The sequence below is a fragment of the Balaenoptera ricei genome, chromosome 10 (assembly GCF_028023285.1).
Source record: "Balaenoptera ricei isolate mBalRic1 chromosome 10, mBalRic1.hap2, whole genome shotgun sequence".
Classification (NCBI taxonomy): Eukaryota; Metazoa; Chordata; class Mammalia; order Artiodactyla; family Balaenopteridae; genus Balaenoptera; species Balaenoptera ricei.
This window is the reverse complement of record NC_082648.1, coordinates 67,718,248-67,735,238: the sequence shown is the minus strand read 5'-3', so window position 1 is coordinate 67,735,238 and position 16,991 is coordinate 67,718,248. Positions and strand designations below refer to the sequence as shown.

Below are 16,991 nucleotides of genomic sequence, written 5' to 3'. Positions count from 1 at the left end.
AAACACTCAGAAAATGTGTTGAATTGAATTCAATACACTATCATAGTCTAAGCAGGAAATTAATTTGTGTTCAGCAGATTCACAATTATATAATCATGGTATAGGATCCCTGGAGGCAGTCCTTTAACATAAGAAATGAAGAGAATCTCCTTTAGGGGAAAAAGAATGTAGGTAGGTATAGTCCTGGGTGAAATATTGAGGGGAGTGAAAGGCTAACCCTGGTACCTTCTCACTTCCATTTAATCAATGCCCACTTATTCCATTATAAAGCCCTTTCTTTGGTATTAACTGCCTGCTCTGTCCGGCCTCTTCACCTCAAATATGTATCTTAAGGTGTCAGCTGATTTCAACCAGTAAAAGGTGCTTCACCATCCTGCTGTTTTTATTTGCCCTAAAGAAAGCAATTAGGTTTTGAAATCCAAAGCCTAAATACATCAAAATTTCCAAAGACAAAAATGTTAACTTCTTAGTGATGAAATTTCAGATGAAGTAGGTATGGCCAGCTACTTTTCATGCCCAGTTCCCTCTTCTTTTTAGTATTAGAACCTACAAGCTTTTGCTGGGCATATGGCTGCCCAGCCAAGGACAACATTTCTCAGCTGTCCTTATTTCTAGGTATGGCCCATGTTTCTAAGTTCTGGCCAAAGGGTTAAAAGTGAGAATGTGAATGAAACTTCCAGATCACTTCCTTAAAAATGCTGACAGCCCTCTATTTCCTTTTCTCCCTTCCTAAGGGTTAAAATATGAGCATGGCAGTGGTGAGCCAGTTTTGACAATGAAATTGAAAATAATACCCTAGGCCCTGGGGGATCACATAGCAATAGTATCACTGAGTCAATGGAAAACTCATGGAGCAGACACATGGTCCGAACCCAGGACCACTTGCCAGCTTGGACTTCATATGAGAGAAATATAAGCATTCAATTGAATCGAAGCCACTGATACTTTGGCAATTGAAGCAACCAAACAATATCCCAACTAATAAATGGTGAATGACTTTTCTGGATCTGCCAAATGATCCTTCCCTTCAGCCTACTTGAGAAATGAGTGCTAAAGATGATAAGACAAGTGAAAAGACTGTTGGAGAATGGTCCCAGAATGAGTCACCATGGAATAAGAACAATTGTTAATTCCATATAGATGGCTAAATAAGGACAATGGACTACCTACAGAGATCCACAAAAAAGACTAAGTGATAGAACAGAGATAGAACAATATAGCACTTAAATGAAAAATAAAACCAAATAGAGGACAGAATGTTGTAAAATATGTTGTAAAATACTCAATATTTTAGGCAGAGGGAATGCTCTTTCAAAGCTCCTGCATTAGTTCAGAAATCCCTGAGACTATACATACAAATAAAGGTATAACTGTACTTTATTCAAAATTAACAAGTTTCCCAAACAATCTCATTTTAATATCTGGAAAATATTATTACATTCATTATTTTTATAATAATCTTAACTTAAATAAAGCAGAGTGATTATAAATAACTTCACACTACCTCAACCTTTCCTCTCTGTTTTCACTTTTGATAAACTTAGACCTCTTAACAAGCTACCCAAGATATAATTTCAGTGGTTTTAGTCAACCAAAAATTAGTTTGGTCCTTTACAGCAATGTTCCCATGTAAAATTTAAACTTCTTGGGATACTTAAAAGATGCAAACATAAAAATTTCTTGAGATATTCTTGAACATTCAAGATAGCTAATCACATACACTTGGTAATTTTTTTTAATTGAAGTATAGTTGATTTACATGTTGTGTTAGTTTCTGGTGTACAGCAAAGTGATTCAGTTATACATATATATACATATTATTTTTCATATTCTTTTCCATTATGGTTTATTACAGGATATTGAATATAGTTCCCTGCTCTGTACAGGACCTTGTTTATTTTATATACAGTATTTTGTATCTGCTAATCCCAAACTCCTAATTTATCCCTCCCCACCCCCTTTCCCCTTTGGTAACCACAAGTTTGTTTTCTATGTCTTTGTTTCTGTTTCGTAAATAAGTTAACCTGTGTCATATTTTAGATTCCACAATAAGTGATACCATATAGTATTTGTCTTTCTCTTTCTGACTTACTTCACTTAGTCTGATAATCTCTAGATCCATCCATGTTGCTGCAAATGGCATTATTTCATTCTTTTTATGGCTAGTATTCCATTGTATATAAATACCTCATCTTCTTTATGCATTCATCTGTCGATGGACACCTAAGTTGCTTCCATGTCTTGGCGATTGTTATTAGTGTTATGAATATCAGGGTGCATGTATCTTTCACTTGGTAAATTTTTTTTTTTTAATAAATTTATTTATTTATTTATTTATTTTTTTTTTTTTTAGCTGTGTTGGGTCTTCGTTTCTGTGCGAGGGCTTTCTCTAGTTGCGGCAAGCGGGGGCCACTCTTCATCGCGGTGCGCGGGCCTCTCACTATCGCGGCCTCTCTTGTTGCGGAGCACAGGCTCCAGATGCGCAGGCTCAGTAATTGTGGCTCACGGGCCTAGTTGCTCCGCGGCATGTGGGAACTTCCCAGACCAGGGCTCGAACCCGTGTCCCCTGCATTGGCAGGCAGATTCTCAACCATTGCGCCACCAGGGAAGCCCCCCACTTGGTAAATTTTTGAAAAACTAAAATAAAAAGGACTTCACCTCAATAATGGGTAATTTATAAGTTCTACATTGATGAACACATTATGATGAGTCTCACTAAATTTGTTCCCTAGACAACCACCTTAGTCTACGTGTTCTTAACCCGGGAGTGAAGGCAGGAGTCTGTGACCTTGGATGTGAAAAATACTACATGTTTATTTTCGCTAATCTCCAGCTGATATTTAGCATTTCTTTCAGTTACACACGTGGGCAACACATCACAATGTTCTTAGCAGAATCTGTAACTTTGTCATCAATGTAACTCATATCTCATTTTTCCATATTTTCATTTCTCATTTAATTGTTTCAGATATCTCAAAATATTGTTTATACTCATCACTATATCAAACTACATTAGTTATTAGACATGAAATGCATATAAAAGAGCACGTGGATCAGAAATTCATTTCTTTTACTATTTCAGTAATTCTGTTTCAATATAATTAGTTCCTTTGTAATCTTATATGTTTTATTTTGTGCATTTCAAAACACTATTTTGAAAAAGAGCCTATAGCCTCTCTAGATTCCCGAAAAGGGATCAGTGGCACAAAAAGTGTATAAGAACTAATGTATTCTGTTCATGCTGTTCATATAAAACACTCAGATTGTACCTGTTATCCAGTAAGCTTTTAATAGCTGTTAGTACAGCTTATGTTTTACATTTCCCATTACATTTTGTGAACTGCTGAGATGATGAAGTTATAGAATGGTTTTTGCTCTTCTTTTTGGATAAAGAAAATTTTATTGCAAATAAAATCATTTCACTTACTTGCAAAGATCATTAACACAGCTGGCAATATATAAATATGGATCAATATATTCATGGCAGCTCAAAAAGGGAAACTGCAACAGTATCTGACACTTGAAGAAGATTGCCTATGCAGAAAAAGATGGCGGTCAGCAGAACATACTGAATGATATGCTTGTACTCTCATTGTTTTCTACTGATCTGTTTGCAAGACACTCTGTTCTTACTAGGAAAGAGAAAGTATGTAGGCTTATAAATTTTAAACAACATTTTTCTAACTACATATTTTTATAATGAGTACTACTTTTATGAAACTCGTATTCACCATTTTTGAAATAATCATAAAGTTATTCTTGTTGCGTTACATTTCCTGATTTTAATAGTATTTATGTAGTATTTACGCTAAAAATGCTTAGTGTTAAATATACAAATACAGTATATGTGTGGTGTATCCAACATGCCTAAATTTTTCACGTCATATTTACCTCAAATGCTGGCATTCCACTGGAGCATGGATTTGGAAAATCTGAGGGTGTGGGCACACATTTGGTGTCATCTGAAGTTTGCACCAACCAACTATTTGCAAACATAGCAATGTCTTCTGTATAGTCCTCTATTTCACACAAACACATACAAAAAAATATGTATAATAGGATCACTTTCCACAAAGACACAGTTCACCAACATAAACTTCCTGGTCAAAAAGTTAAACTCAATAGCTTTTTAATTACCAATGATATTAGACTATAACATTACTTCAGCATAATAAAAATAAATTGAACAAAGTTTAAGTACCAAATAAAAGTTAATACCATTGGAGAGAGAAAGCAAACTTCAATGAAGCAAAATGGGGAAGGGTTGAAAATGAGTGGTACAAAATGAATACCAGTAAAGCCTGCAGTTTATACTGCAGAGAGGAGAAAAAATATGCATAAAATTAAGAAACATAAGTCAAAGTTTGGTATGAAAATTTTCAGACAGCCCTCTCATTCTATTTGACATAAGTCAGAACCTTACTAAAATTGTAGCTCCATTTTTTGGATACCTAGAGCCCTGTGGCGATTTCAGAGGATGGTCATATAGACAATGAAAAAATGGAAAAGACACCTGGAGAAGAGGGTACTAAGAAGTGAATTCATTCCATTGGAATATGATGAATAGTGTTTCTAAAGATGCTCGGGACAGAGTAAGAATCCTGATACCATCCCAGCATTATTCAGAGGCAAGATTCAGGAGCTACTATGCGGCAGCAACAAACAGGCAGTTGGTGGTGAGCACTCTGGGCTTTCTATCTGGCCTGAGGACAAGTTCAGGGTCTGACATGAAAATTAATCCTGCCCCACATTCAGACAAGGGCTGAATCTGAAGTCTCAAGGACTCCGCAGACCCAAACAAGATGACATCTCCAAGTTCCATCTGACAGCCTTCATGTTTGAGTGTTAGCATCTCCACCACTGAGATTTACACAGCCGCAGGTCCACCACTGATGACAAGCTACTGCACCACTAGAATCAAAAACTGCAAGCCAAATGGTTCACCATTCTATCTCAGCATCTGCAAGATAGGAAGATGTCTACTTACTACTACCAATTTTGGGGAAGATTGTAAAAGTTCATCTATAAGAACGCTTTGCGCTCTTAGTATAAAATCCCACATTTTACAGGGGCCTGGAAGACTTTTTTGATCTGGCCTCTGCACTCCCCCAACTCCCCACCTGTTTCACCCATTCTACCCCACCCTATCCCTCCTACATCTTCCACTCCTATTTTTGCTCAACCTACTCCAATCATACAAGCTTTATAATGTTCTTCTCTCAAGCTCATTTCCACCCTGCTCCTGCTTTTGCTCTTGCATCTCCTCCTTGGACATCACTCTTCCCCCACCTCAATCTTCCCTCTGCTGTCTCCCTTACTTCGTGTGGGCATCTATTTAATATGACCTCCTCAGAGAAGCCTCCTCTGGCACATGATCTAGACCCACCAAACATACACTGTTCTGTCACTTAGTCTCCTTTTTCCCCTTTTTTTATGGCTACTATTGCTCACAAAAATTGTATTTTAATTTGTCTAATTATTTTGCCTTCTACTACATGAAGGGAGAGAGCTTGTCTAAGCTGTCCTATTGCTGGATCCCTAGTTTACTATCTGGTATAGAGTAGGTGCTCAAAGTATATTTGCTAAATAAGTGAACGAATAAATACAAGGGAGTTTTCCATATTTATTAAAAAGATTATTAGAGTCCTAGATGTTTGGTCCACTTTATTATCTCTGATATTGTTGGAAATGCTACACCCTGAACCAAGCATGGTTCTGGTCTAATATACTTATTTTTAAAAGGAAAAACTGATGTTCCTTTTAAGTAAATTTATAGTCACATTTCATTTCAAAGCATCATCATATTTTAAAGATCTGCAGAATCAAAAATATTTCCTAAAGGCCCACCTATTTCCATATTTATGCACAAATTTTAATGTAACTAAACAACCTGGGCAATCCCTTAGAGTTCACTTTAATTCCAGCTTTTAACCACATATTCAGCTGTTTTCACTACATTTCATTAACAAAAAAGTCACAAATGTTGGTTACTATGAGACTTTAAATCCATATCAGTCGGTGGTCTGGGAGGCAGCAAAACTAAAATTAAAATGTTTCATATAAAATGTACTACAAACGGAGCAATTTACTGTCCATATTGGAACACTTCTAAGAGTGAAAGAGAGGCAGTATTAATTATTATGCTGGGAAAAACAAGAGTAAATCAGGGCTTCTATGAGTAGCTAGCTATAGACATGAATTATGGAACCAGAATCTCAACTAGACAACAAATTTAAATATTTCTATATCTACAGAAATTCTGAAAAGGCTCATTTCTTTGTGAAGTCATGCCTGAAGAATGCATAGGAATGCAAAGAGAAATACAATTTTAATCACTGTTAAGAAATTATTAATTCAATGGGATTCAATCAAACTACCTCTCTGCCTCTAAAGATTTATCTAATCAGCAAAGTACAGGCTGGGTTTCAAGAAAATACTAGGCATCTTTAAGCTAAAGGTAATACAGCTCACCTGTAGACGTATTTTTGCATTATTACGGTATGAGAGAAAATCGGAAAGCAGGTTCTAGTCACATCCTTATAAATTATCATGTTAGTTTTTTTATCATTCTGCTTTACTCTGTGCACTAAATAAAATTGTGAAAAAGCTGAAATCTCTCTTTAGGCTCCTTCCATGTACTTTCCAGGGTCCTTCTTGCCTTCTGCCAGTTCAGCCGTAATTCAGTCAAATTGCCTCCTTCCGGTCTTCTCCCACAAATAATCTGCTAACACCCCTTTGTGTGCTGCCCAATTATCTCACTGTAAGCAACCATTTTATGTTCCAGGTTATCAAAGTCTGTCTGACTCTTAACGCAAATCCTAATCTGAGTCTCTCTGCCTCTAACAAGAGCAGATAGGCTATTTTCTATCCCAACTTCTATACCATGTTCCCTAGATGTCCCCAGGGAAGTTGCCCATGGCAGTCTTTAACTCTAACATTGAGAAGTGAATTGAGTATTATTTTTTTCATAAAGCTTTGATACAGAAGAAAAAGAAATCAATAACTGCCATCTGATTGGTTCTGCCTGGGTCCAAAACCCTACTTCCTAATATAGTCTCAAGATTCCAAGTTTGTGAACTCTCTCATCCTAAATACCCAACTGGATGCAAAACACCATTTCATGATGAAATGTACAATACTGTATATTTGTACTGTGCTCACAGACTTTTAAACACTTTCACTTACATTTTCTCATTAGATTCTCAGAGGCTGGGACGCTCTAAGGGTCATTATTATTATCTCCATTTTGCATGTAAGAAAACTGACTCCTTGAAGCCCTGCTCTTTAGCTACTAGTAAACTAATACTGATGAAGCATTATGCATCCTGGGAAAATGTTTGCATTTTGACAAGGGCCTCTTAAAGCAATGTCTTTAATCAAACATTTTCACGTTAGCTCCATTATAGGCTGATTGAGAACACTTGGAGATGATTATAAATTAGCTAAAATGTATTCAGTATTAACTATGTGCCAAGCCAGGCACTGTACTAAGTATTTTACAGGGATTACCTCATTTAATCCTTGCAACTCTATGAAGTATACACTACTAGTATATCGTTAAACTTAGAAAGTTTAACAAGTGGCAAAGAAGAATATGAATCCCACAGTCTGACTCCAGAACCCACACTCTAAGTAGGATTTTCATTCCCTTAAAACACAACATATGGGCAACTCTTCTCTATTAATTTTATAATATAAAACAAACAGTATTATTACAGATTAAATTACAGATTAAAAGTCAATTTCTCTCACATTTATCTAAGAACAGAATTGGGAGCCAGCTGGATCTGTAACTCAACTCTGATAGCACCATTTACAAGCTGTGTTACATTGGGCACACCACCTTGTGTCTTCATTGTAAAATTAAGAAAATACACCCACCTTACAGGATGTTGTAAGAGTTGGGAATAATACAGCTATGTACTCATATTAACTACTACTAAATGGTATCAAGCTATGCTATTATTATTAACAATGTTCCGAGTTCCAAATTATTTTAATCCCTATTTTACAGCTGAAGAAACTGAGTATCAGAGAGATTAATTGAGATGCCTCCAAATTATAAAACTTGTAAGAGCTGAACAAGATTCAAAGCCAGGTAGGTCTTCTGGTACTAAGAACAGTATTCTTTTTTATTGCACATTTATATGTGGACCTAAATCATGATTGTGTCCTGTAATTCTCTTATTTTGTTGCCACTGCAAACTAGTACCCATATTGAAACAAAACCCATTTTTAACAGCTCATTGGGATTAGTTTCATGACTTATAATGAATAGATGAATGAATGATATGTACATCATTATACATGACAAAAACCATTCCAAGTTATTACTCAACTTTTATAAATTCTGCTCACATTTTATTGTATTTACAAAACTATTATGTGGCAGTCATTTAATTTATTCCTATCAAGACTGGAAGCAAAATATCTGTTGCCCAAAAGTAGACAAGCTTGCCCCAAATGGGTCTGAATCACTAAAATGTCAATATAAGCCCCAAGAAGGGAGAAGTTTTTTTTTTTTCCACTGATATATCCCAAGCTCCTACAACAGTGCCAGACACAAAGTAAATGCTCAGTTAGTATTTGTTACGTGAGTAAAACCTGACTTGTATTAATTTAGTAAATGTAAGCTAGCTCATGGCTTTCAAGAATGACACAAAAATATTTTCCTGTTCAAGCTTCACTTAAAATCACATAAGCAGGCAAGCGATAGCTACTATTTTTACCCAACCTAGGACAAGTTGTACCCTTCTGGGTATAAACAGAGTGATCAGTGAAGGAAGAAGAGCTCAGAAGTACCCACCCATTTCTTCTGCTCCACTTACCTTGCTGAATGATGAAATCATCAGATTGAATGCCATTGTAGTTTGCACATAGGCCACATGATTTCCCTTTATGCTCCTCAGACAGCTTCAGGTAAATTCCAGATATTCCATCCCAAGCCAATGAAAAACCAAAGGTTGTTTTCACCAGAATATAGTCAGCTAGTTTCTCAATGAAAATCTGTCCAATTGTCTGAGGCAATGTTAAACTTGAAAAATAGAACAAAGGCAATCTAAGAATTATGAAGAAACATCAATTACAGATGATCTATTTCTTTCTTGAAGTGACTGAGAATTAAAGATAATTATTATTCAAAATTATTGAATAAACTATGCAGTTAGATTTTCAACATTTTTGAAATTTTAATATTGAAATAAAAAGACAGCAAAAACGATACTTATTTTTGCATACTGATTAAGATTTTATACTTATAATTGGATGCTTCTTTCAACCAACCAAAAGCATACTTCTGCTAAATATCAGTGATTTTTAAAATCTGGAAAATAACCTTGTCTATTTAGAATAATGAGAGCTGAATGTATTTATATTTTTATCTAGAGAGTTTAAGATAATCTAAAAATGCTGCTCAACAATTTTGAAGTAAGAACAAACAATACTCAAAGTATGTAAACCATTTTTGAGTGATGATTTTGTTTAATTTTGTTTTAAACTTGGCTGTAAAGAAATAAGAGCTTCTATTCCCAAAATGTCACCTTGGTACAAGTCATTGTTTTCCAAAAGAAAAATGTCTAGGCATGTTAATTATAATTTATATTTTTAATGCTGCAAAGCACATTATTAGGAATAAAAAATACTTTCCATACAGTATTCATAAGGGTTATAGTCATAATTTTTAAGTTGCATACAATTTGGTCTATTTAAGCAAGGGTCACGTTGAATATTTAAACTCCTGATCCAATGTCTAGTCTTTCCAGTTTTCACAAGCATGTACACATACAGAGGAAGTGAGAGACATAAGAGGACAGAAGAAAATTAGCCATGCTAACTGAATAATGTGAGGTGAGAGGTTAGTAGGTACATTTATACATTTCTCTCAAAAGCTTCAAATTACTGAGTTCCTTTCCAGTAAGAATATGGCTACAGGAAATAAAAACTATAAAATTAAACATACTCATTAACAAAGGGATAGTCCCTAAAGAAACAATTCAAAATATCTGTAATCATTTGCACAAGTATGTGTGCAGATAATTTTTTAGTCATAAGATTTAGTTATAAGAATAGGAAAATAACTAGAATTTATACCAGAGAATAAATGACTTTACTGTCATAATCTATTCTTATTAAAAATTATAAACATAAGAAATTCATTTTCAATTCCTAGTAAAAGTTAGTACGAATAATCTTGTTTAAGTTTGCAAGTTTATAAAAGCTATACTTAAAAAAAGTGAGTCATGTTTTATAAAGATATTCCATAGCAATGGGATGTTCACTGCGGCAAGGTATAATTGTTCTTTTGCAGGTATTCCTTGGTTTGGTCATTTGTCACTTGATCTCTTTCATAGTAAATTTGATTAAATACACAATTTTTGAAAACAAAAGGTGCATAACTGTGATTATCCAAATGTCTATACATTAAAAGATGCTAGTAGAGATGGGTGATGATACTAAAAATTAGATAATCTCCCATAAGTTTAAGAAAACCTCCATGCAACTTGAAACATTAACAATGCAAACTAAACTGAATGCACAGATTAATACTGAAAATTATTCACAGGTTCATATGTACCAAAACCCTGCATATCACAGGGGAGAGAACTGAAGTCCAGAAAGGTAAAGTATGATGTGCAGAGCCAAACACATTTGACTTCATTTTGGTAAACATTTCTCTAGCATCTGCTATGAGATAGGCCCTAGGCCCAGTATAGCATTATTATAAGCAATTTAGCTGAATAATAAGAAAACCATCTTCTTTCTATTATACAAATGGAAATCTTCAAAGAAATTTTTTTTCTGAGTTAAAATTTAAATATTATGTCCTATATTTAACAAAGGGTTAGTATTCTTGAAAATCTACTTAAATGGAGTTTTTGTTTTATAAAACAATAATTTTTAAGTGCCCACTATGTTATCCCAAATCCCATATAAAAATCCTAAACCACTGTTTAAATTCAGCTCCAAGAAATACATATGTAAGTGCATTACCTTCCCATTCAAATGGATAATCTTTCTTTTATAAGAAAATGAAAAGTACAGAACCCAGTTGATGAAGAAAATAAGCCCAAGAGAGGCAGAGGGGCTGCTTGGGGTTGCCTGACTATGACAAAACCTGGGTCAGTGCCTGGTTCCCCTGGTGCTTCATCCAAAGCCCTTCCTGCTATCATCTGCTGCCTCCTGAGGAATCTAAACTGAAAACAAAGCACATAGGTTGGTATAGCCATTGCCCTGGAAAAAATTCCCATGGTTCAAACACTTGCTGGTGAATTCTGAATGATGGATAGGATTGAGCTATCACACAATTTACTTTTCTCAGCACAAGTCAGCCGAAACAGAAAAAATACCTGCCCTCATGAAATATATCCCATTAGAGGAAGACAGTTAATAAAATTTATGGTGAAATGTAACTAAAATATGTACTATGCTAGATGACATGAAGGAGAAATATTAAGCAGAGAAAAGGGATAGAGAGTGTGTCAAGGATGGGGGGTAACTTAAAATTGAGTATTTCTATACTTATTTAGATTGGATGGTAGATTATTCCACAGTACTTCTAGTTTAAAATGTACGAAACCTTCCACCAAATAAATAAACATCTGCTTCCCCTAAAGTTTCAGTTCTACAAGTGGGCCCCTCTCTTATCTATTCAAGAAGACCAGTTATTTATTGACTCTCAACTCTTCGTCAGAACACTAACAGAAAATCCTAAGTGACACCCAAACCTCATTCACACAAATTTGGAAAGGATTTTCAGAAGTTTAGTTTTATTTTGATTTTCTGTTTAAAAAAAAAAAAAAAACAGGAAAAGATTTAAGAAAGGGGGCAAAAATAATTTGAGTTGAACTATGAGGATTTCTCCTGAATCTCTCTTACAAGTAGATGTAATAATCTTACCTCTACCTATATAAGTATATTTGTATCCTGCACAAACATTAGGGAGGCTAAACTGTTAGATTCCTGGCCACCTGGCTGGCTTTGGAGCCTACTGAAATTTTTATGTCTTTATGCTATAACTTAAAGTTTACTATTGAAGAAATCCTCTCCCTTCCTCCACATTCACTTCCAGAGTGAGATGTTTAGAAATTCTGTTAATCCGTTGTATTATTTTCATTATATCATTTATCATATCTTACCTGATTCCATTCTTTTTTATTTCATGCCCATAAATTCGAATTTCCTCTTGGTCTGAAAAGAACAAGCTGATCGACCGATAACAATAATACACTGAACCAAGGCATTTAGGGCTATTATGAACCTTAAAGGGAGAAAAACAAGAGAAAGCATAGAAAGCAACAACAACACACAAACTTGCCTTCGTTTGAGTTAACTAAATCCACAATGCACGTCTACAGCTCTATAGCATCATTAGTCCCGTGACACTTTACAAAATTATAAGTACAGTTAGGATTTTCAAGAGAAAAAAAGATATTTGCTTCAGAAATTGGACAACAGAAGTAACTTCATAAAGTACAAGTTAAGTTAGCATATTTATTTAAATGATCTGAATCTTTACATACAGGATGTTAATATTCTAAAACTATGTGATGTTCAAAGTTAGCAGAAGGAAAGAAATCATAAAGATCAGAGCAGAAATAAATGAAATAGAAACAAAGAAAACAATAGCAAAGATCAATAAAACTAAAAGCTGGTTCTCTGAGAAGATAAACAAAATTGATAAGCCATTAGCCAGACTCAACAAGAAAAAGAGGGAGAGGACTCAAATTAAAAAAATAAAAAAATAAAAAAAAAAAACTATGTGGTGTGATCGTAAGGACATGGAAGCAACCTAAGTGTCCATCAGCAGATGAATGGATAAAGAAGATGTGGCACACATATACAATGGAGTATTACTCAGCCATAAAAAGAAATGAAATTGAGTTATTTGTAGTGAGGTGGATGGACCTAGAGTCTGTCATACAGAGTGAAGTAAGTCAGAAAGAGAAAAACAAATACCGTATGCTAACACATATATATGGAATCTTAAAAAAAAGAGAAAAAATGGTTTTGAAGAACCTAGGGCCAGGATGGGAATAAAGAAGCAGACCTACTAGAGAATGGACTTGAGGATATGGGGAGAGGGAAGGGTAAGCTGGGACGAGGTGAGAGAGTGGCATGGACTTATATATACTACCAAATGTAAAATAGATAGCTAGTGGGAAGCAGCCGCATAGCACAGGGAGATAAGCTCGGTGCTTTGTGACCACCTAGAGGGGTGGGATAGGGAGGGTGGGAGGGAGACGCAAGAGGGAGGAGATACAGGGATACATGTATATGTATAGCTGATTCACTTTGTTATAAAGCAGAAACTAACACACCATTGTAAAGCAATTATACTCCAATAAAGATGTTAAAAATATATATATTACACAAAGTAATATTTAAAGGTTGCAAAAGTAACTATAACTCTAAAAATAAAATTGTCCAAACACTTTAGGGAAGAGAGGTTATTTCTCAAAAAACTGATGGGAAAATTAGTTTACTAGTAAAAATAAAAAAGAAAGCAAGGAAGAAAAGAGAAGAGGAAAGTGAGAAAGGAGAAGAGGAATGTTAGATTCTCTTACCCTACCACCAAAATAAACTTTAAAAGGTCCAAATAATGACAGCAGAAAATAGCTGAAAGAAAATACATATAACTATATAGATGGAAAAGAACTTTCAAAGCATAAAAGTGATAAGAAAAATCACCAATGATAAGATAGATTTTTAATATTGCAAGAATGTAATATATATTAATTTAGTGATTAATCAGCAAATTTTATTGATCACTTATTATGTACCAGGCACTGTTCTAGATTCTGGAGATGTATAAGTCAACAAAATAGACAAAAATACCTGCCCTCATGAATCTTATATTCCATTAGAGAAAAACAGTTAATAAAAAAAAATAACTACATGTAACTAAAATATGCACCATGCTACATGACATGAAGAAATATTAAGTGGAGAAAAGAGATAGCATGTGTATCGAGGGTTGTTGGGGGGTTGGGGGCAGTTTTAGACTGAATGGACAACAAAAGCCTCACTGAGAAGGGGAAATTCTAGTAAAGATGAAGGAGGGATAAGAGCAAGCCATATGGATATTTAGACCATTCTAGGCAAAGGGAATAGCAAATGCAAAAAGCCTAAAGTAGGAGTATAACTAAAATATTCTCAGTATCCAGGAATCCAGACATATGACCCCAGGCAGGATACTGGAGGAGTTTTCCTTGAAGAAACAAAATTGAAAAAGATGTACAGATACTAATATTGGGGGCTTATTTAATGAAACCAGAGGATCCCTGCTCAGTCTCCCACTATGCAAGCAAGCCCCCATCCATGTATTCAGATCTTCCAACCAGCTTTTAGAGCCTAATTCTCAAATGTGAATAAACATTCATGGATCATTTGATAAAAGCCTGCAATGTGAAAGGATAAATAATAAATAATAAACAAAAGAAAGGAGATCAAAGGAATCAAAAACAAGTCAGAAAAATAAACTTCCGAGAATCCATAATTGATATCTTCAGGGAGAACAGTGAGAAAGGGCCATTCATGAAACAAGAATAAAATGATGTTAAAAGTGAAATTCAAGGAATAAAAATAAGTGATTGGATATTGACAATATGATAGGAAAAACTTATAACTGAAATAGAACTCCTGGAAGGTAAATATTTAAGGCTGGAAAGAAATCTCCCAAAATGTAAAACAAAAAAGCAAAAAGATGGAAAAGAGAAATAAATCCATGAGAAAATTAAGGAATCAGTCACTTAGTTCAGGCGCTCCAATATCTGAATTACAGAATTTCTGAAAGAGAGAAAGAGAGGAAATTAAGAAAGAAATATTATTCCAAAACTGAAGGATCTGGATTGCTAGAAAGGGCCTATCAAGTACCTAGCACGATAAATGGAAAAAAAAAAAAAAAAATTCACATATGACATCTCAGAACACTGGGGATAAAGACAACTAAAAATTTCTATAAAGAGAAGGGAAATTTTAAAAGACCATATGCAAAATGATCAGAAATCAGAATGAATTGAATTTCAACATTCTGAAAGTGATTTCCAAACTATAATCAAGATTTCAAAATTCTCCCTCCTATGCACTCTTGAAACATGGGTAATCATTAGTCAAATCCATTTCACCTGCCTTCACTAACCAAGGTCGTTTTAATTGTTGCTACCAAAGATTTGCATGTACTCCAAGCAGCACGTAGCCTAAACAATAAGATGTTTGCCCGAGTCGTTTTCCAGGAACTTGGTGTCAGGGGTGTCTAGTTTGAGTTAGCTGGTCAAGACTGGAGAGGACCCCTTCCCCTCCAACTTGCTCCAATGTGCAAGTGTGGTGACCTTTTGACGTCAGAGGGCTGAAAACACCCTCAGATGATGCTAAGTGCCTCCATTTTGGAACAACGATTCCCCACACCTTTTTCCAGTCACCTTTCCCCAGGCTCCCACGCCTCAGGCCGCCCTGCTTTTTTTATTCTTTATCCAATAAATACCCCAAGACCCTTGCCTTCAGGGAGGTGGATCTGAGATTTGTTCTCCTGTATCCTCGCTTAGCTGCCTAATAAACCCTCTCTTTGCTGCAAACCCCGGCACCTCAGCATTTTGGCTTGCTGCTAGATGGGCAAAATGAACCTAGTTCAGTAACACTCTTGCCAGGAAAATATCTTCCCTTTCCAGAAAGCACTACAAACAAGCACTGCCCACATGATCAGAGCATCCAATAAGCTTTTTAGAGCCTATCTCTCAAGTATGAACAAAATTCAAGGACTGCTAGACACTTCACGGGACCTAAGAAACAGGGAAACCAATATAGGAGAGAGAAGAATGAAATTCTCCAGGAAGATGGTGAATAAAATCCTGAGTGCTAGGTGTACAGTAGGCTCAAAAGCAACCACTCTCAGTTGCAACAGGAAAATGAAGAACTGAGGAAGGGACATCTCATGGGAAGGAAAGAGAAACTGAGAGATTGTCTGATGTATCTGACCATGTTGAGAACAGTTGTTTAGAGATACTTTGAAGGAAAAAATGATTGAAGTATAGAAAATGCAGCAAATGAAAAATGGGATAACTGTTAATTCTATAAAATTGTACAGAGAAATAAAATCACAATAACATATTAGGCTCAGCTCTCAACAATATTTATATAAATATTGTTCATATACGTACAATATGTAAATGACAATAATATAAAAACCACATATTTAACCAATAACGGTGATATAACTCTATTAGGAGGAGAAAAGGAAAGTGTGTGTGTGTGTGTGTGTGTGTGTGTGTGTGTTAGGGGCAGGAAGGATAACTTAACAGATGACTTCCCATTTTCCATAGTAAGAAGTGAAGAAATAAGTCCTAACTTTGAAGAAATAATAGCACATTTTGACATGTTAGGTAAAAGCCAGAAGAAACATCTAAAAAACTTGAAGTAATTGCCTTTGGGGAGTCAGACTTCAGCTGGGGTCAAGGAGTGAAGGAAAGAGGGGCTATTTTTTGGCTTCATATATCTTGATGAAATCTTTTAAACTAAGTACATGTATTATTTTCATAAAAATAAAATTGAATTTAAAGAAGAAAAAGAAAAGAATCAAGAGCATAAAAAAGATATATGCAAAAAGATATTTATTAATACGCATCTTTTAAAATACTGAAAATATTTTTTAAATCTAAATTTCTAAAACAGGGTACAATTAAATAATTTCAGTATTCCATAGTTGGAACAAATACAGCTAACAAAATTTGTGTTTGTCAAGAACATCTGACGTGGAAAAAAAGTTCTTCATATAATATTAGGTGAAAATGCGGGAAATAAAATTATGCATAGTAAAATTTCAAATTTATGTGTATAAAATCCAGAGGAAAAAATTTAGAAGGAAATATATGAAGCCATTAGCACTGATAAGCCTTGACTGATCATTCTGATAGTATTTTTTAGACTTCTTTGAATTTTTTCAAATTTTCTACAAAAGAGGTGAACAACTTTTACAATCGGGGAAAGATGACATTTAAAGT

At 34.9% G+C, this 16,991-nt stretch overlaps 1 protein-coding gene across 2 annotated transcripts in view; it reads right to left on the bottom strand.

The window, feature by feature from the left end:
• OTOGL (otogelin like) overlaps positions 1 to 16,991 on the bottom strand; it is a 148,495-nt gene that overhangs the window by 115,395 nt on the left and 16,109 nt on the right. For both annotated transcript variants that reach the window (XM_059936589.1, XM_059936590.1), the window contains exons 7-10: positions 12,135 to 12,256; positions 8,829 to 9,034; positions 3,892 to 4,019; positions 3,428 to 3,534 (exon numbers count right to left, since the gene is read on the bottom strand). In XM_059936589.1, the coding sequence (XP_059792572.1) occupies positions 3,428 to 3,534; positions 3,892 to 4,019; positions 8,829 to 9,034; positions 12,135 to 12,256 (563 nt within the window). The remainder of the gene's footprint in view (positions 1 to 3,427; positions 3,535 to 3,891; positions 4,020 to 8,828; positions 9,035 to 12,134; positions 12,257 to 16,991) is intronic.